This window comes from Octodon degus, unplaced genomic scaffold (assembly GCF_000260255.1).
Source record: "Octodon degus isolate 3935 unplaced genomic scaffold, OctDeg1.0 scaffold00005, whole genome shotgun sequence".
NCBI classification, from domain to species: Eukaryota; Metazoa; Chordata; class Mammalia; order Rodentia; family Octodontidae; genus Octodon; species Octodon degus.
Genome location: NW_004524581.1, coordinates 27,849,413 through 27,869,566, shown reverse-complemented (window position 1 = coordinate 27,869,566; position 20,154 = coordinate 27,849,413). Strand labels below are relative to the sequence as shown.

General features: G+C 40.3%; 1 protein-coding gene across 1 annotated transcript in view; it reads right to left on the bottom strand.

The window, feature by feature from the left end:
* Dnah8 (dynein axonemal heavy chain 8) overlaps nucleotides 1-20,154 on the bottom strand; it is a 313,541-nt gene that overhangs the window by 285,125 nt on the left and 8,262 nt on the right. Inside the window, exons 4-7 of the mRNA XM_004624185.2 lie at nucleotides 17,957-18,108; nucleotides 11,986-12,175; nucleotides 11,315-11,478; nucleotides 6,004-6,180 (exon numbers count right to left, since the gene is read on the bottom strand). Of these exons, the coding sequence (XP_004624242.1) occupies nucleotides 6,004-6,180; nucleotides 11,315-11,478; nucleotides 11,986-12,175; nucleotides 17,957-18,108 (683 nt within the window). The remainder of the gene's footprint in view (nucleotides 1-6,003; nucleotides 6,181-11,314; nucleotides 11,479-11,985; nucleotides 12,176-17,956; nucleotides 18,109-20,154) is intronic.

Sequence of the window (20,154 nt, the reverse complement as noted above, 5' to 3'; positions counted from 1 at the left end):
CCTTGAGAGAGCTAACGACAGAACATGTAAAACTCTTGAAGACATTGGTGTAGGCAAAGACTTTATGACTAAATCCCCAATTGCACAGGCACTTGTCACAAACCATCAACAGCTGGGATCTCAGCTTATTAAAAAGCTTTTGCACAGCAAGAGAAACCACCAACTGAGTAAAGAGACAGCCCATGGGTGGGGAAAAAATGCTTGGCTGCTGTTCCTCAGACAAAGGATTACAAGGGAGAACATACAAAGAACTCTAAAATATCAGACCTCCCCTATTTAAAGATCCAATCCAAAAACGGGCATCTGAGATCAATACACACTTCTCAGATGAAGATATATGAACAGCAAATAAATACATGAAAGAATGTTTGACATCATTGGTCATTTGAGAGATGCAAATTAAAACAACACTGAGATTCCATCTTACCCCAGAAAGAACGACATTTGTCAAGAAACCAGACAACAACAAATGCTGGAGGGGCTGTGGGGAAAAAGGGACCCTTCTCCACTGTTGGTGGGCGAGTGGAGTGGCACAGCTACTATGGAAATCAGTGTGGAGGTTTCTCAAAACACTAGGACTCGAAGCTCCTTTGGACTCAGCACAGCAACTTCCCCTCCTGAGTAACTTCCCAAAAGAATTAAAAGCATCACAGCACAGCAATATATACATCCCTATATTTATAGCATCATACTTTGTAATAGTTAAATCTTGGAAGCAACCCAAGTGCCCCTCCACTGGTGAATGGATAAAGAGGTAGCATTTTTTTTTAATCAGTGGAGTCTAACTCTGCCATAAAGAAGGATAAGCTCAAAATATTTCTAGGAAAATGGATGCACCCTGAGTTCAGACTCTTCCGGCGAGTAAAGCGACACACGTGTGAATACCACATTATTTCTCTGGTGTGAGAGATTGGAAGTGTAAATAAGGACCAAATGTGTAATAGTTATTGTGAAATAGGAGGAGAATGTTCAAATAGGGACAGGAACAAGCAAGAGGGGAGGAGGAGGGGCTGGGGAGATGGCTCAGTAGAATAAGCGCTTCTCTGGCAAGCGCAAGGGCCTGAGTTCAAATCCCGGTTCTGGAAAAAAAAAAAAAAAGAGGGGAGGGAGGAAGGGAAAGAAGGGAAAAGGAATAAATGAGAAAAGAAGGAAAACATAAAAGCAGAGCTTTGCAAATGAGGAGGGGAGGAGGGGTTGAAGGGAGGGTAGGGGGATAAGAAAAATGTTAGATGGAGGACAGGTACAAATTCTCTACGATGAATGTGATTGTTATGTACATCTGAAACCTACCAATAAGACACTTTTTTAAAAAAACAAGAGAGTGCTCACCGCATGTACAAGCCTGAGAAGTGGCCAGGGAAAAGAAGTCGGGACGGGGCATTTTCTTCATATCTAGTGAAAATGTGCCCACACCCAACATCCAGGTAACAAGTGATGAATAAGAATGCATTTTTTAAATCATTTTTTAAATTTTATTTATTTATTTATTTGTGTGTGTGTGTGTGTGTGTGTGTGTGTGTGTGGCCAGCTCAGCCCACCAGGGGGCGGGCTGGCTGGCATGTGGTGCTGGGGGATTGAACCATGGTCCCTGTGCTTTGCTAAGCTTGTTCTAAGTAGGTGCTTTAGACCACTGAGCCATCTCACCAGCCCCTAGAATGCATTTTTTAAATCCTAAAAATCAATATAAAATAGCAGTTGAAGGGTTTTCAATGGAGAAAATATACAGACACACAATTGATAAAAGAAATCTGAAGAGCCAAAAAACTTGTAAAACTACAGAGTTTAATTATTAATATGGGGGAAAGAAGTCATTTTCCTATGTCAGGTTGGCAAAAAAAATTAACTGAGAGTAAATACTGAAAAGGTTGTGGAGTATCCACCCTAAAGAAATATTTGTGTGTGTGTGTGTGCGCGTGTGTGTGCGCGCATGTGCATATGAGTATATGAAAGTTTCAACTCCAGAAATGTTTACCAATACATAGAAAAGGAATCAATTTCCTAAAACCATTAACATGGATTTGCTATGTTGAGCTGTGGGGGACTCAGGTCAACAATTTCTGACATTGCCAGTTAAACAGAAGACCCAATGCTATTATGGGCTACTGGACTCTCTTGGAATATTTTGCTGAGTTTACACACCTATAATATTCAAAGAACGGAACTTAGCAAAAAAAGGGTATACAGACGAATGTCCATTTTGTATCTGTGTATTCATGGTGGTTAGGATAGATATATAGTTACATTCTCTTAATGAATAGAATGATTTGTTCTAATGGTGTTTGTAAATAGGATCTCATGTCCGCATCTTGTACAGCAATTAACCACTAAGAAGAATGTATGCAGTGTGTTAGTTATTGAAACTGTCCTAGCGATTTGATTTGCAACTGTCTCATTGCTATTTGTTTATCAATAAAATTATGAAAAAAATAAAATAAAATAAATAAAACCTAAAAAAAAACATAGATTTGCTATCTGATCCAGAAATTCCATTTCTTTGTTTTCATTTTTTAAAAGTTAACATTTCTTTATTGGGTACAGGCTCTCACTATGCATTTCAGACTCGTAGTGATCCTCCTGTCTCAGCCTCCCAAGAGCTGAGAGTACAGGCACACATCATCACGCCTGGTTTTGGCGGCCAGTGCTCCTGAGGTTCCGGGGCCAGCACACATACGGTGCTGGGGATCGAACCTGGGTCCTTGGGCTCACCAAGCAGGTGTTCAGACTGATGAGCTAGCTCCCCAGCCCCCAGAAGTTCCATTTCTAAAGAAAAGAAATGGCAATATGTACCAAAAGAAATGGCATGTCAAAAGAAATGGCAACATATGCCCACTGAGAGAGCTGTGCATGAAATATTCAGCAGTACCAGGTGGAAACAATCTGAGGTCCTTAATAAACTGACAAGCAAAATGTGGTATTATCTATAAAGGAGAATAGTACTCAGTTGTGAAAAGGAATGAAACATGAATACACTGTACAACATGGATAAAGGAATAGTCTTGAAAGCAGGAGGAGAAGTGAAAGAAGCCAATAATAAAAGCCCACATGTATGTGATTCTACTCATATGAAAGGTCTAGAATAGGGAAATTTATGTGGATAGAAAAGTACATTAATGGTTGCTCAGAGCTGGAAGCCAGAGGTTAGGAGTGGGAGATTATGAATGAAGATTATCGAGTTTCTTTTTTTTTTTTTTTTAAACTTTTATGTAGTTAGTGCAGGGCTTCCCTATGCAGCTTAGACTCACAGTGACCCCCCCTATTTTCAGCCGCTCCAGTGCAGGGATTACAGGGGTGCGTCACTGTGCCCGGTCTCAGTGGCCAGCTCAGCGAGCTATCTTGCCAGCCCTATGGAGTTTTTTTCTGAGGTGACCAAAATGTTTCAAAATGATGTGGTGACACTTGCACAACTCTATCAATATACTAAAAATCACCAAATTGTACTATTTCAATGGAGAAATACGCCCTTGCGTACATGCTTGGTGAACTCCTAAATTTCACACAAGATGTTCAGAGGGGTGGGAGGGAGAATACTGTGGTGATTTCTATTTATCAGTCAGGGACAAGAGTGTTTGAGAGAGGTGTGGTTTACAAAAGCATGTGATGAAAAGGTATCTGTCAGACACACAGCAAGGCCTTAGATTGCAAGTAACCTGCTCTGCAAGACAAGCATTTCTGACGAACTTTCACTTGATAACAAGTGACATCTGGCAATATGAGTAGTATGTGACACAAGATACATGATCAGTGGCTTCTCTCTCTCCCCCGCGGGATTGTGGGTGATCCTTTCCCAACAGCAAGAGGTTTTGGAGAGATCTCATGTGTAGAGCAAGAGCAGAAAAATATGGAGGAATTCCACACTTCAAACGAGATTAGAGAGAGGTATACAATGTAGGGGAAAGAGCAAAAGAAATTGTAGAAAAGCGCCACCCCAGACCCGCTTAAGGACAATGCAAGGTCACGTTTCTACAAAATTCTCAAAAAGAGACAAAAACAAGTAGCTTCCTTGTTAAAGTTGCATGAAAAGAAGATTTCATTGAGCCAATAGATAGCAGTGACGCCATCAGCAATGGCGAAAGGCGTGCTACCCAGTAATGCTCCTCTCGCTCCTCTCCCTGCCTCGCACCAGCCTTGAAGGCTTCCAAAGGTTAAGTGCAGGTTAATATGTTTTTCTTTATCTTTTGTGTTTATCATTCTGTATTGTATCACAATGATATAGTCATTTTTGCATGAATTTTTTGGATTGTGTAGTACATCATCTGAGTTTCCCTCATTTCTTACAGGGAAATTCGCTTTGATATAAAAGTGCTTTAGAAGGCCGGGGAGATGGGGGCTGGAGAGATGGCTCAGTGGTCTAAAGCACCTACTTGAAACAAGCTTGGCAAAGCACAGGGACCGCGGTTCGATCCCCCAGCACCACATGCCAGCCAGCCCCGCCCCCTGGTGGGCTGAGTTGGCCACACACACAATAAAAAAAAAAAAAAAAAAAAAAAAAAAAAAAAAAAAAAAAAAAAAAAAAAAAAGAAGGCCGGGGAGATAGCTCAGGAGACTAAGCACTTGCTTAGGCAAGCCCAGGAACCAGGTTCCATCCCTGGCACCACATGCGGCTGGTCATGCCCTCAGGCATGCTGAGCCGGCCGCTGAGACTGGGCGTGGTGGCACACACCTGTAATCCCAAGGCTGGCGAGGCTGAAGACAGGAGGATCACTACAAGTCTGAACTGCATAGTGAAACCTTGTATCAAACACATTAAAAAAAAAAAAAAGTGCTGTAGATTACAAGCATGTTTCCAGAACAAATTATGTTCACAACCAAGGTTTTACTATATGCTGTTTAAATCTTTCATCGAAAAAGTAGTGAATTTTTGTATAGAGAAATATGTATTTTAAGAAAAAGATTTTTCAGGGCTTTTTGAGGCAGGATCTCACTATCTAGTTCAGGTTGGTCTTGAACTCAGCAATCCTCCTACCTCAGCCCCTCCATCCCAGTGTTGGGATTACAGGTCTGTACCACCGTGCCCATCTAAGAAAAAGATTTTTAAAAAGAAAAAAAGTTAAAATGACCTCTAGGAAAGGAAGCAGGGATGAGCTCTCTGACAACTTTTTGACTTTCTATGTAATTTTTTACTTCGATGAATCTGTATTGATTTACAACTTCACACCAATTTAAAAAATACAAATGATCACTTTTCTAGTTAACACCCTACAGTTGTACTGTCAAAGTTGGTGCAGAAAATAATGAGAAATAAATCTTTATTTAATCTTCTGGAAATCATTGTGATGTATGAGGAGATTACTCGAAGTTTAACACTGCTAAAGACATGATTCTGACATATTCAGAAGCAGTTCAGTTGTACAGAACAGAATGGAACAGTGGTCACCAGGAACTGGAAAGGGTAGGAAGGGGGCACAGAAGTTTGATAAAGGGCACTAAACCACAGTTAGAGAGGAGAATTCTGAGTTTTCTATAGTTTCAGTACATAATTTTTCATTAAAACAATCTATGATGTATGTCAAAATGACTAAAAGAGTACAAAAGTTCCAATACCTAAAATCATAGCCAGGCCCAGTGGCAAATCCCAGCATTTGGGAGGCTGATGCTGGAGGATTTTTTTTTTTTTGGCAGAACCAGGGATTGAACTCAGGCCCTTGCACTTATCAGGAAAGTGCTTATTCCACTGAGCCATCTCCCCAGCCCCTTGACACAGGAGGATTGTTGCAAGTTCAAGATCAGCCTGGGCTACAAAGTGAGCTCAAGGCCAGCTTGAACTGCACAGTGTGACCCTGTCTCAAAAAAGACCCCCCCAAAAATTATTCTTTTACAGAAATGACTTTTAGCATGATTTGAAGGTTATACCTTGTACACATGTATTGGCTTAACACAATGTATAAAGATATACAACTAATATATCTAAATAAAACATGTTTTTAAAAGAGCAGCTTAATAGTGGTGATTTTTCTAGTTGTTCTGAAGTACACATGCAAAGTTTTACAACACAGTGACTTTTACCTTTAATAGTTTGGAGTGGACAACATTTAGCACATTAATGACGGCCTTACACGATGGCCCTTTAATCTGCTCAATAATATAATTGAACTTGGCCGACATCCGTTTCCAGTGCTCCAGCTCCGTCAGTGGCCCAGAATCGTCAGCTTCTTTTCTCATTTGCTCACTCTCGATAAGCACCTACGGTTAAAAGGAAAAAGTACAGAATATAGAAGCGGTGCACTCTTCTTTGCTAAAATTTCACTGCATGAGTTAAAAAAAACAAAACTAAAGACAAACAATATTGAATGGTGAACAACACTTTAAAGTTATTAGCAAATAAAGAACAGAAAAAAACTTTGTCAACATAAGGAACAGCAACTATAAGAAAGAGAGAGAGAAAGAGAGAAAGAGAGAAAGAGAGAAAGAGAGAAAGAGAGAAAGAAAGAAAGAAAGAAAGAAAGAAAGAAAGAAAGAAAGAAAGAAAGAAAGAAAATGGCCAGAAAGACAGTTCAGCAGACCAAGCGCCTGCTCGGGGACCCAGGTTCGATCCCCAGCACGTGTTGTGCTGGCCCTGCCCCCGGGCCCACTGAGCTGGCCACCGAGACCAGGAGTGGTGGCACACGTTTGTAATCTCAGTGCTCGGGAGGCTGAAAATAGGAGGATCACTACGAGTCCAAGCTTTTGTGAGAAGACCCTGCACCAAATATATAAAATTTAAAATAAATAAATAGATAAATAAATAACAAACATCATACTTCCCAGTGATATTTTAGAAAATATCACTGTAAAACTAAGCACATGACAGGTTTGTCACTATTATCACCCACTTCTATTCCACCTGGTAAAGGAGGTCCCAGAACAAGATAAGTACCATAGATAAGTACTATAAATAAAAGGTACGCAGACTGGAAATTTAAAAACAAAATTGGCATACGCACAGCTGGCACGGTTGAGTACTACCTTAAAATTTAAGAATATCTAGAAGTAAAATTGCAAGTGATAAAGGTGAACAATTCAATAAGATTGCTGTAACAGTATTTCTTTATAAACTAATCCGAAATTTAATTTCCAAAAAGATACAATTCACAGTAGTAACCCTAAGCGATAAAGACACCTGAGAGTTAATCTAACTAAAAACGTGGAAGATCTTTCAGGGAAAAAGAACACTGGCTTTAAGTACATTGAAAAGGCTAAGTAAATGAGAGCCATAACACATTCATGAATGGAGTCTTTAATAACGGAAAGAAGCCAATTTTCCTAAATTAATGTGTACATTCAATAAAATTTTAATCAAAATGTGAACAAATTTTCATACCACTTGGCAAACTGATCTTCAAACAGGAAAGACCAGTTCATCACAAATAATTCACACAATTTTGAAGAAAAAACACAGAGATTGGCATACCAAGATCTGATTTAGTGAGAAAAAAAAGCTACAGAAATGAAAGCAGCATGGTGTGATTACAAAACACAAATAAGTATACCGCTGGGATAAACAAAGAAGCCTAGAAACCTGATCTGTGGGTGATATTATAATTTGGGGAGATGAATGGCCTATTAAATAAGCAATTTAACAGAGGACATTTAGTGGGATTATTGGCTACTATTTGAAAAAGAATCGGGTTCCTACTTCATACCATACACAGGTATGTATATACAAGCAATGATTCTAGATGGATTAAAAATCTGTTGAAAATGAGATGGAAAAACTTCCATAAGAAAATACAGGAGTGGGCTGGGGAGAGAGCTCAGTGGCATAAGCGCCTGCCTGGAAAATGCAAGGTCCCGAGTTTGATCCCTGGATCCGCATGCCGATCTGTGCAGGCCCTAGAACTAGGCATGGTGGTGCATGCCTATAATCCCAACACTAAGGAGGCTGAGGCAAGAGGATCACTGCAAGTCTAAACTGCATAGCAAGACCTTGTATCAAAATTAAAATTTTAAACTAAAAAAAATACAGGAGTGAGATGGTATCTCAGTGTTCTTTTAATTTGCATTTCTTGAATGACCAGTTCTGTGGAATATTTTTTCATGTATTTATTTGTCATTTGTATTTCTTCCTCTGAGAAATGTGTCTTCATCTCAGATGCTCATTTTTGGATTGGGTCTTTGAATTTTGGGGGCCTGATTTTTTAGCTCTTTATATACTCTAGACAGAAGCCCTTTGTCTGAGTGACTATTGGTTAAGGTTTTTTCCCAGTTGTGATCAATCTTGCATATCTATATCTGATAGTCTGAGCAACAAATTTGACAACAACCATATGTAACGTAACAACCACTGTTAATATTCCATCCTTGTTCTGAAATTCTGTACCAGTTGTACTGTCTTATGTTGCTTTCCTTCTGTCTTTGTTCTTATTGTTTGTTCTATTTTTTCTCCTCTTTCAAATAAAAAAAAAGAAAAGAAAATACAGGAGTGCTGGGTGTGGTGGCATATGTCTGTAATCCCAGCACTGGGGAGTCTGAGGCAGAAGGATCATCATGAGCTCCAGACCACCCGGGGCTGCAAAGTGAGCTCAAAGCCAGCCTGAACTGCACAGTGAGACCCTGACTCAGAAAGATGATACAGCTACAGCTATACATATGGAAAACTATGTTGAAAAGCACAAAATTAAATATCATAATTGTCAAGTTAATAGTCACCACTAGAAGGAAGAAAAGCAATTTAAAACTAAGAAAAGGAAGCAGGCATAAAGTGTTAGCAGTGTTCTTTTTCCTTTTTTGACTCAATGTTTAAAAGCTCAATTTTACTTTTCATAGTGAAGAGTGTTCCATTTTGCAACATGTACAAAGGTTACACAGGTATTCATTTAACAACAATTCATTTCTTTTATTGTATTCATTTTTGTGTTGTTTCGTTATTCAAATAAACACTTAGGAGAATGTGTTCATAACACAAGAATAGGAAAGGTTTCCTTAAATAGAATACAAAAGGCACTGAAGTTTCTAGTCACTGGTGGAAAGTAAACTGAGTCTGGGCTACCATCTCTCATTAATATATTTAACTTAATTACAATTTTAAACTTCTAAAGGCACCATGCCAAATGAAAAAGCATGACGAGGTGAGAACCAGCAAAGGATTAACATCTAGAAAATATTTAAACGCCAATAACTAAATAACATTAATTAATAAAAAAATTAAGGATACGAACAAGAAATTCAATAAACTTTAAATTCAATTTAAGAGGGCCCACCAGACAGCTCAGTAGATTAAAGTGCCTACTTAGGCAGACACAGGGACCAGGGTTTGATCCCCACCCTGCCATGCCAGCCCCACCCCTGGGGCATGCTGAGATGGCAATTGAGACTGGGCATGAGGGCGCACACCTATAATCCCAGCTCTTGGGAGGCTGAAAACAGGATAATCACTAGGAATCTGATCTGTGTAGAGAGTCCCTGTACTAAATAAAAAGTAAATAGATAAAAATAAAAATTAAAAAAATCAATTTAAGCATGTGCCGCTTCAACAGTATGCAGGGCAATGCACAGTAAATCAAGGGATCATTTTACAGCCAGGCCTGGTGGTGCCCGCCCATAATCCCAGCACTCTGTGGGGCTGAAAGACTACAACTTCAACCCAGGCAATTGGGCAATTTATAGAGCCCTTGTCTCAAAATAAAACAACAATAAAAGGGTTGGGGTGTAGATCCATATAAAGACCCTGATTCGACCCCTAATACCACAAAAGGAAAAACAGCTTTTCGCATCGAACATGCTGTCCATCATCACCAATCTGACGATACCAGATGTAATCAAAAATTTAAACACATTTTAACAAGCGAAAACTCTCACATGCTTCGATAAACTAAGTCAATAGCACCGCTGTTCAGAGAGCTTTGTAATATCCAATAAAAGTTCTACACACAAATGCTCCCAGGAATTCCACTGAGAAACTCCCAAACACATGTAAAGGAGTCCCAAGCAAAGATTGCCGAACACGTATTATTGTTTGTAACAGCAAGAGAAGCTGAATGAATCCACTCTCTAGAGGATAGCTGATGTCATTTATTTATTTATTTTTATTTTTTGGCGGCATTGGGGATTGAACTCAGGCCCTTGCGCTTGCCAGGGAAGCGCTTATTCCACTGAGCCATCTCCCCAGCCCCACTGATGTCATTTAAATGCCTCCTCAAGGTCTGCAAGTTTAATCATAAAATGTGATTTCTTCGTAGGCCAGCCAGATAGCAGCGAAATGAACAAAATGCATTTCTAAAAACATGAAAACATGAAGGAGGGCACGGAACTACAGAGCGACAGGCATGTTCCCCATCGGGAGGGTATTCTGCATAGGGAACTTCAGGAGAAATTAGAACGTCTGCCCTGGTGAGAGGGACTTGGCCCTTAGAGATGAGATCGCAGAGGGCTGCCTTGCCTCTTCCACCACGCGTGGAGACAGCAAGAAACTGCTGCCTGTCAGCCAGATTCCGCGGATCTCATCTGGCAGCACAGTAGAAACAGCAGAATTTCTCTGCTGGGGAATAAACTGCCTGCTGCAGTGACCCTGGGACACCAGAAGCAAATTCTGAGGCCAGTGCTTCAGGCTTTGTGGGGTTTCCAAAGTCCTCCGGTTTTCACCACCCCAACTGTCCTTCCTGGCACAGTTCCATAAAGGGTAAAATCAGAATGCTTCCCTCAACCTCCTGCTTTGTCTCCTCAAACCCTTACTTAAGTGAAGATTTTTTGTTCTCTACTCTATGCTCATGAACTACACATTAAAGGGTCAGCCCCTGGAGCGCTCTTTCAGCTTAGAGAGAGTACTGCACGTGCTATTTGACTTTGTGTTCTTTATCATTTGTAGTATACATTGGAGCCTCTTTTTTAACATGTATTCCATTCCTATTATTTTTCTTACTGCTAAAGAAAAGTTTTTGATCAGAAAGCTCCAGTCTTGCTGCTGTAATACTGACATGACTGTCTCTACTCTGAACCTCTTTTTTTTTTTTTTTTTTTTGGTGCCAGGAATCAAATTCAGGACCTCACACTCGCCAGGCTGGCACTGTGCCACTGAGCTGTATCCCTGACCCAGAACCTCACTGACAACACAAACAACATTATGGATCAACCAACAAGTGGTTAGTGTCTGGCACTGCGGCTCTTTGATGTGCCCTTTCTCCCTCTCTTTTATGAAGAGTAAAGTCAATAAACACATTTAGGGGATAAAATGCTAGTTCTCCCTGATTCCACGTTATATCTCAATCCGTATCAGTATGGTTTCCACCTTACAGTGAGAAAAACCTTACAATTGATTTTAAGTGGTCCCTTTACTCTGAGGGACGCAACGCAATGACTAGGATGAGACTAGGGCTGCAGGGGAACGTTGGAGAGGACTCACCTGTTCAATCTGCTTGTACCATATCATCAGCGCCTCCTCTAGCTGATGAACAGTCTCGGAACTGCTGGCTGCAGCTGTCACTTCATCAAAAGTGTGCAGTCTAGAAAAATCAACATTGTCTATCTTCTTTAACATCACTGTTCCCTCAATACTTATTCTGGCACCTGACGGGATAAAAGTAATATTAAGAAAAGAAATGTTTAATGTCAATGCTTTAAATGTCAATGATGTGCTTTCAGGCTATATTTACTGAAATGTTAGAGATCTCGTACTTTGTACAAATACAATTCTAATTGATCATTAGACTGTAATTGATTTTTAAATAAAACTGTGTATTTTGCAATATTAAATAATGAAAATAGATGTTTTAAAATAGTTCATAATAAAGCATATATTTATAAATATGGTGATATTTTTCATTAAGAACATGGGAAGATATATTTCCTGCTAGAGTGAAAAAATTATTTTTTAAAACATATTGTACTCCTACAAAGATCCTTGGAAATGAGGGAATCTCACGATTTCATACCTTATCTCTAAAGTTTTGTATTAACTTTGACTAACATCTTTTAAGATGGAAATTTTTTCTCTAAGGGTTGTTTTTAATAACATACTCTGCAGTTAATTTGCTCATTTTTATTAGTTTGCTAGAAATTAAATTTTATACTTACCATCTAAAAATGAAAGGTATCTGTTGATGGTTTCAGTGAAAATATGTTTTTCAGATTCTCCCTGCTTGGACTGGTTTAAAGCACCCCAGTTGTTTGTTGCAAGAATACCTGGTAGGAATACACTTGACAGCATGTTTCTGATCCCATTTAAGAACGCTTCTGATGCATCCAAAACAGTAAATAGCACTTCCTAAAGGGTGAGGTGTACATGTTATTTTATATGCTAATTCTATTAAAGAAACGGAAATCATATGCTACTTTTCACTATCATAGACAACTAATTTTTGTAAACTATTACAAAATCTTACATAGTTATGAATATCAGAACTCTAAAATTAATAGGCTTCTGTTCTGCTCTGCTCTAACCAGGACACCACCTCATCACGGAGCTGCCTTCCTGGGCACTTTGGGGAAGGACTTCTGCCTGGGGAAGGACCCACGGCCTGGACCCTATCAAGGAGGAGGAGGATGCAAGTGAGCCCGCCACATAAAGATGTTCTCAGGCAAAAGGTGCCCTGTCCGTGAAAACTCTATAGGGCCAACTAAAACACAGTGAAACCAGCCCTCTATCCAGAATTGTCAACAGAAAAAATTCAGCCAGAAGAAATCAAAAGCCCACTGAAAGGGCCAGCCTGATAGCTCAGCGGACTAAAGCACCTGCTTAGGCAGAGTGCAGCTGTTGGGGTTCGATCCTCAGGCCTGCTGTGCCAGCCCCGCCTGCAGGATGTGCTGAGAGGGTGATGGAGACTGAGTGTGGTGGCACACGCCTATAATCCCAGCACTTGGGAGGCTGAAAACAAGAGAATCACTATGAGTCTGATCTGTGTAGTGAGACCCTGCAGACCCTGTCTTAAACACAGGGGGGAAAAAAAAGCCTACCAAAGGGGCAGTGCCTGCTTGGCAAGTGTGAGATCCTGAGCTTGATTTCCAGTACAAAAAAAAAAAAAAAAATCTAATGAAGACATAGGCAGGCAAGGATTTCTGAACAGAACCCCAGAAATAGTACTGAGAAATAGTACTGAGAATCAATAAATGGGATCACATTCAAGCACAAATTAAAAGGCTTTTGCACAGCAAAGACACAATCAATAAACTGTCTACAGGATGGCAACCAATTTCTGTCAGCTAGTCCACAGGCAGAGGACTAATATAAAGAACTCAAAAACAATTAGGCCTCCCAAAACAAAAGGCCCGGCCAAAAACTGGGCAACTAAACTGAACAGACAAGTCTCAGAAGAAGTACAAATTGCCAATAACTACATGACAAAATGCTCATCATCATGGGCTGTCATGAAACACAAACTGTAACTGAGACACCATCTTACTCCAGAAAGGATGGCTATCATCAAAAAATCTAACAATAACAAATTCTGATGAGGATGTCGGGGGAAAGGAACTTTCTGCCACATGCCTGGTAAGAATATAAACTAAAACATTATAGAAGTTCGTGTGGAGATTCCTAAAAAAAAAAAAAAAGTAAAAATGGAAATTCCATTTCTATTCCATTCCACCTATCCCCCATCTAGGCATCTTCATAAGAATAAAAATCATCGTCTTACAAGAATACATGCAGGGCTGGTGAGATGGCTCAGTGGCCTAAAGCACCTACTTAGAACAAGCTTAGCAAAGCACAGGGACTGCGGTTCAATCCCCCAGCACCACATGCCAGCCAGCCCCGCCCCCTGGTGGGCTGAGCTGGCCACACACACACACACACACACATAAAATAAATAAATTTTAAAAAAAATACATGCAAAGCCAGGCTTATAGTAACACATTTTATAATAACTACATGTTGGAAGCAGTGTATACGCACCCCAACAGATGAACTGACAAGGAGAATGTGGTATGTATACACAATGGAGCACTACACTGCGGTAAAGAAAGATAGACTGAGGTGTTCACGGGTAAATGGATACAACTTGAGAACATAATGTTAGGTGAAATATCCCAAAGTTTCTTTCTCGTTTCTTTTATATGTAAAAATATATATATATATATATGTATATATAATATATATATATACATATATATAATATATATATAATCCAAATAGGGAGCAAGATAGAAGAGAGATATGCATGAAGCAAGGAGGAGTTCAACTACTTGCCCCAGTTGCAAATTCCATATATTTCAACATATCTGCTAGGTGATTTCATTTATACTACTAGTCTTAGTCTTAGTTCAGTGAAAAGCAAGTTGTGTTATTATCTGTTTCTTGCAAGAATCTTTCTGAGTTACATCTTGCATTCTAACTACCTTGAAGATAATGACACACCGTGTAACAACTATTGTTATTCTCCCATTATTTGATTATGAAATTGCTTTTTTGTTTTATTTTAAAGCCATAAACAGAAAGTCTATTATCCACAAGTTTGACAATTCAATTAATACCATTTAACTGACAGATAACGCCCAAGCCAGTACATTAAGACAGAAAGCTTGTTTGGAGCCACTGAAATTGGTTGTTCATTTTTAATTGTGCATGTGTGGCTTCCTTAGTTTCATAGGGGAGGTTATTTTATTTTATTTTTATTTTATTTTATTTATTTTGGTGCTGAGGACCAAACCCAGGGCTTCCAGCTTGCTCGGCAAGCATCCTACCGCTGAGCCAAATCCCCAGCCCCCTTCCTTGGTTTGAACAGGGTTATGTCATCTGAAAGTCTCTAAGTTAAAGGCTTGGCCCCCAGCGCAATGGGGAAGTGGAGCCTTCCTGGCCGGTCCTTGATTATGGGAGGATAATGTGCACAGGACTGTGAGATGCTACCCCTCCTCCTCTCTCTCCTCTGCCTGGTTCAGGATGTGACTACAGAGTTCCCACCATTACTCTCAGGGCCCTCACCAGAGACTAAAGCCAATGGTGCTGCCCCATCCTGGGCTCTCGAACTATGAGATAAATCAACACCTTCTTTAGAACTTAGCTGCCTTGGTTATTTTGTGTTAGTGATGCAAAACTGACTAATACAAGGCTGGGGAGATAACTCGGTGGCCTAAGCACCTGCCTTGCAAGCGCAAGGTCCTGAGCTCAATCCCCAGTACCACAAGCCGTGCCAGTTCGGGAACCCAGAGCACACCATGCTGGCTCCCAAACCGGGTGTGGTGGTGCATACGTGTAACGCCAGCACAGGGGAGGCTGAGGCAGGAGGACCACTATGAGTCTGAGCTGCATAGCGAAACCCTGTATCAACAACAACAATAAAAACTGACTAGTACAGTGCTAGTGCAGGACACAACGACTTCTAATACAGTTGAGTATCACTGTCTTCGTCTGTGCTCAGGTGCAGTAGCTGTTCCCCCCATTGCTTCTGCACCAGCAAATATGAACATGGCAGAAAGAGCAAACAGCATCTTAGCATCGTGATGAAAACTGCCCTGACGGGTCCCCTGAAAGTGTCTTGGGTGTCACTGGCATAGCTCTTGTCTCACTGTTGTGCTCATGTACACAATTCTTCAGCCTAGCCAGGCATGGTGGTGCATGCCTATAATCCCAGCAGGATTATAGGCCTCCCAGAGGCCAAAGGATCACTGAGTCCAAGCCCAGCTTGGGCTATATAGTTCAGAAAAGCCAGCCTGAGCTACATAGTAAGACCTGGATCAACAAAATCCAACATTTATCTGAGCAGAACAGAACATAACTATAATGGAAGAAGGGAGGCTTAAGAAAATAAATGGGAGGGACAGAAGATTAAAAGAAAAAGGAAATCCTCACAGAGAAAACTCCATAAATGATGTCTATATTGGCAAAAGTAACAATCAGTGCAAATTACTGCAAGTATGGAGATAATGAATCTTCTAAAAGAACTTAATAGTTTCCTGTAGAGGGTGGTATAGAAGAGTTTTTCAAAATAAGACCAAAGAGTTATTCATTTTTAATACTACCTATTATTCCAGATTAGCTGTATACCATGTTTATTCACTTTTCTTGCTCTTTTTCCTTCTTTAAATAAATTGTCTTCATTTACAAAAAAAAAAAAAAAAAAAAAGACTAGGCTTAAAGAATTTTTTTCTCTTTAAATTCTGTATACGTATAACCCCAATAAAGCAAAAACTTTTTTTTGTCTTTTTGAGAAAGTTTTGCTATGCAGTTCAGGCTGACCTCAAACTCACAGTACTTCTCCTACCTCACCCTCCCAAGTGCTGGGATTACAGGCATGCACCACCACATCCAGTCTGAAAACTAAATTATAAAAAGTGGATTAAACCACTGACAAGTTGAAGAAAGAATCAGTGAAGTAGAAGATGGATGGGAGAAATGTCCACACATAGAAACATTGTGGTGAAGAGACTTCGCTGAGGTCGCTGCGTCCTCTCACTTCTCCGTGAGCCGCTGCTGCCTTCGACACTTGGTTTGAAAATGCAGATCTTCGTGAAGACCCTCACTGGCAAGACCATCACCCTCGAGGTGGAACCCAGTGACACCACTGAGAATGTCAAAGCCAAGATCCAAGACACAGAGGACATCCCCCCTGACCAGCAGAGACTGATCTTTCCAGGCAAGCACCTGGAAGATGAGCACACCCTGTCCGACTACAACATCTGGAAGGAGTCCACCCTGCACCTGGTGCTCCGTCTGAGGGGAGGTGTTTGTGCTTCCCCTATCTCTTAAGCTTTCAACAAGTTCCATTGCACTTTAGTAAAGTTCTTGCATTCAAAAAAAGAAAGAAAGAAAGAAAGAAAGAAAGAAAGAAAGAAAGATAGATAGATAGATAGATAGATAGATAGTGGTAAAACTGTAAGACTTCAAGGACAAAGAAGAAAGCAACCCGAAACAAAAAAGACAGATTACCTATGAAGAGCACTTAATAGAAAAGATCTTATCAGACACAAAAGATGGAATGAAATATTTACAAGGAGTAGGAGAAAATAACTGCTAACTTAGGACCCTACTCAAACTAAACAACCTTTGTTGAAGCAATTATTTCTTATAAACAGAAAAGAAACTAAATTAGACTGAATTTCAGTTATTGTTCCTATTACAAAACATAGTAAGACTCTCTAAGAATAATAAACCAAACTAGTATTCGTTGAGATGCTACAGTATTCCAGGCAATAAATTAGAATTTATTCTTGGGTGTGGGGGTGCACTGCTGTGATCCCAGCGGGGGGAGGCTGGAGCAAGAGGACTGCCACGAGTTCAAGGCTAGCCCAGGGGACTAAATAGTAAGGAAGTCCAGCCTGAATGCTATAGCAAGACCCCATTTCAGAAAAGGAAAAAGAATATATTTATGTCATCATTTATAGGTCACATGACAATCTTGCAAGGTGAGTATTATTATTCTCAATTAAAAAATGTCCATAAGAACAACCCACGTCTTAGAAAAGATAACTTGCCAGTGGGACACACGGCTATCTAGTAATGAAGCTAAAAACTTGACTCCATCTGGCTAAAATACTTACTTTCTCCATTCTGCCTTTCCAGAATTACATCAGCAATGTACGGGATCCAGGCCACCCTTCTCTCTGCTTACAAAAATCATGAAACAGGGGGCCTGTCCCGTAGCTCAGTTCGTTAAGTGGCTGCTTCAACAATGCTGTCAGGCTCAGGTTGCTGTGGTTTGATCCCCACAACTCCAGCCAGCCAAACCTGCCCTGAAGGCATTCTGAGCCAGCCCCCCCCCAAAAAAAATCCAAAAAACAATCATGAAACAGTTAAAAATACTGAGAGAAGAAGAGGTTAAGTAAACAACCAACACTTGAAATTGTATGCACAGAATGGCATGTGTTCCTGGCAAATGGAAGAATGAAAATTATTTGCACACCACCTAGAAGAAATGGAATTTCCATGAATTTTAAAAGGAGAGCATCTAATGGATAAATATAGCTAAACTCTATTATAGGTAATTTCTTAGTTTATTTGCATATATGAATACATTATTTTCTTAGAATCTAATTTAGACCAATGTATAGAAAAAGAAAGGGAAAGTTGACTATGAAAAGACATCAATGTTTAAACAGAAAAAAATAAGCATACCTCATGAATGTTTTTGGCATTTATAGGAACATCATTACGGCAGCGAACAAAAAATACACACAGTCCTTTTAGCTTCTCTGGGGCAGCACTGTCTATATACAGTCTCATCATCTTCGCTCCTTTGCCTGCTCCGTGAATAGTTCGGCCACAGTCTAGAAGCAAGAGTCAGAAACTCAGCACGTGGTCTCCTGGCTGACCAGATGTCATAAAGTACAGCTGTATTATAATGCTGTTTGGTGTTTTGCTTTATTTAATGATGCTTTTGACCTGACCCTGGGAAACACTGTTTTGTCAATAATTGACGTTAATAATTCCAAAAGATGTCAATAATTGCACCTTTTGTTTTTAATACTGGGGACTGAGGTCCAGGGAGATAGCTCAATAGAATAAGCACTTGCCTGGCAAGCGCAAGGGCCTGAGTTCAATCCCCAGTTCTGCAAAAAAAAAAAAAAAGAAAAAAGAAAAAAGAAAAAAGAAAGAAAGAAAGAAAGAAAGAAAGAAAGAAAGAAAGAAAAAAGAAATCTAGTACTGGAGACTAGACTCAGGGGCTTTCTCACTGGTCTACATCCTCAGCCTTTTTTTAAAAAAAATGTTTTATTGTGAGACAGAGTCATTAAATTGCCCAGGATAGACTCAAACCTGTGATCCCAGCACTGTGGGAGGCTGAGGCAAGAGGGCTGCAAGTTCCAGCCCAGCCAGTGCAACTCAGCAACTTAGCAAGAGTCTGCCTCGGTATTAAATAAATAAAAAGGGTTGGAAGATATGTAAGTGTGAAGGCTCTAGGCTCAAGCCATAGTACCTCTCCCTCAAAAACGTAGAGAATACATTTAGCAAATTTTCACAGGTTATAAAAACAATGATTGAGCTGGTGAAATAGCTCAGCAGACTAAGCAACTGCTTAGGCAAGCTCAGGGACCTGGGTTCAATCCCCTGCACCACATGCTGTGCCAGCCCCGCCCCCCAGGTGCACTGAGCGGGCCACCAAGTCTATGTGTGGAGGCACACACCTGTAACCCCAGCACTGGGGAGGCTGAAAACAGGGAGATCACTATGAGTCTGAGCTGCATAGTGAGACCCTGTACCATATACACAGCAATAATAATAATAAAAATGTCTACCCTCTCTTCCCATTCTTCCCATAATTCCCTATGTGAGAATTTTTTTTTTTTTTTTTTTGCAGTACTGGGGATTGAACTCAGACCCTTGTGCTTGCCAGGCAAGTGCTTATTCTACTGAGCCGTCTACCCAGCCCCTCTTCTAATTATAGATTTATTTTATCTTTCCATTATTTTCTATTATTTTAATTTTTAACAAGTTACAAAAATATGGCCACACAATAACCTTCCCCTAAGAATGTTAAGAAATGAAAAATTCACTAAAGAGACCTAATCCCTAATTATGAATTTTTATTTTGTTGAAGAAGCAAGACTTAGGGTTAACTCTCAGAACCTGAGAGGGGCTGGTTCCAGGACCCCCCAGGATACTAAAATCCACCGATGTTCAACTTCCTTGAAAAAAATTGCACAGTATTTGCATATAACCTACCCACAATCTCTCATTAAATCATCTCCAGATTACTTATAACACTTAATACAATGTAAACACTATGTAAATGGCTGTCATGCTGTATTACTTAAAGAATGATGAACAGGGAATGTCTGTCCCCCATTAGTTGAATCCACGATGCAGAAACCACAAAGATGGAGAGCAGACGGCGCGTGCATTAAACAATTAGAGGAAAGCACAAGGTCATAGCTGAGGGCTGTATTTACTCTGCAAGCCTTCAGTGAAACAAGAGTGTGGAAAATAGAGATGGGTGAAGGGTGGAACACCCTGGGAAAGTGCTGTAGAAAGAAAACTCAGGAGGTGATGTGAGGGAGAAATAGCAAAAACAAAGCTACTCAGCATCAGGAGGGCAGGAGGAAGGACCTAGGAGTGAGTCTGATGTGGACAGAAAGCATCAAGGAGACAGTTTAAGGACTCAGGAGACAGCTCGGCAGGCTAAGCGCTGCCTGGCAAGCACAAGGACCCGAGTTCCAATCCCTGGCACTACGTGCCATGCTGGCCCTCCACCAAGCTGGCCACCGAAACTGGGCATAGTAGCTCACATCTGTAATCCAAGCACTGGAGAGGCTGAGACAGGAGTATCACTATGAGTCCAAGCTGCATAGGGAGACCCTGATATATATATATATATA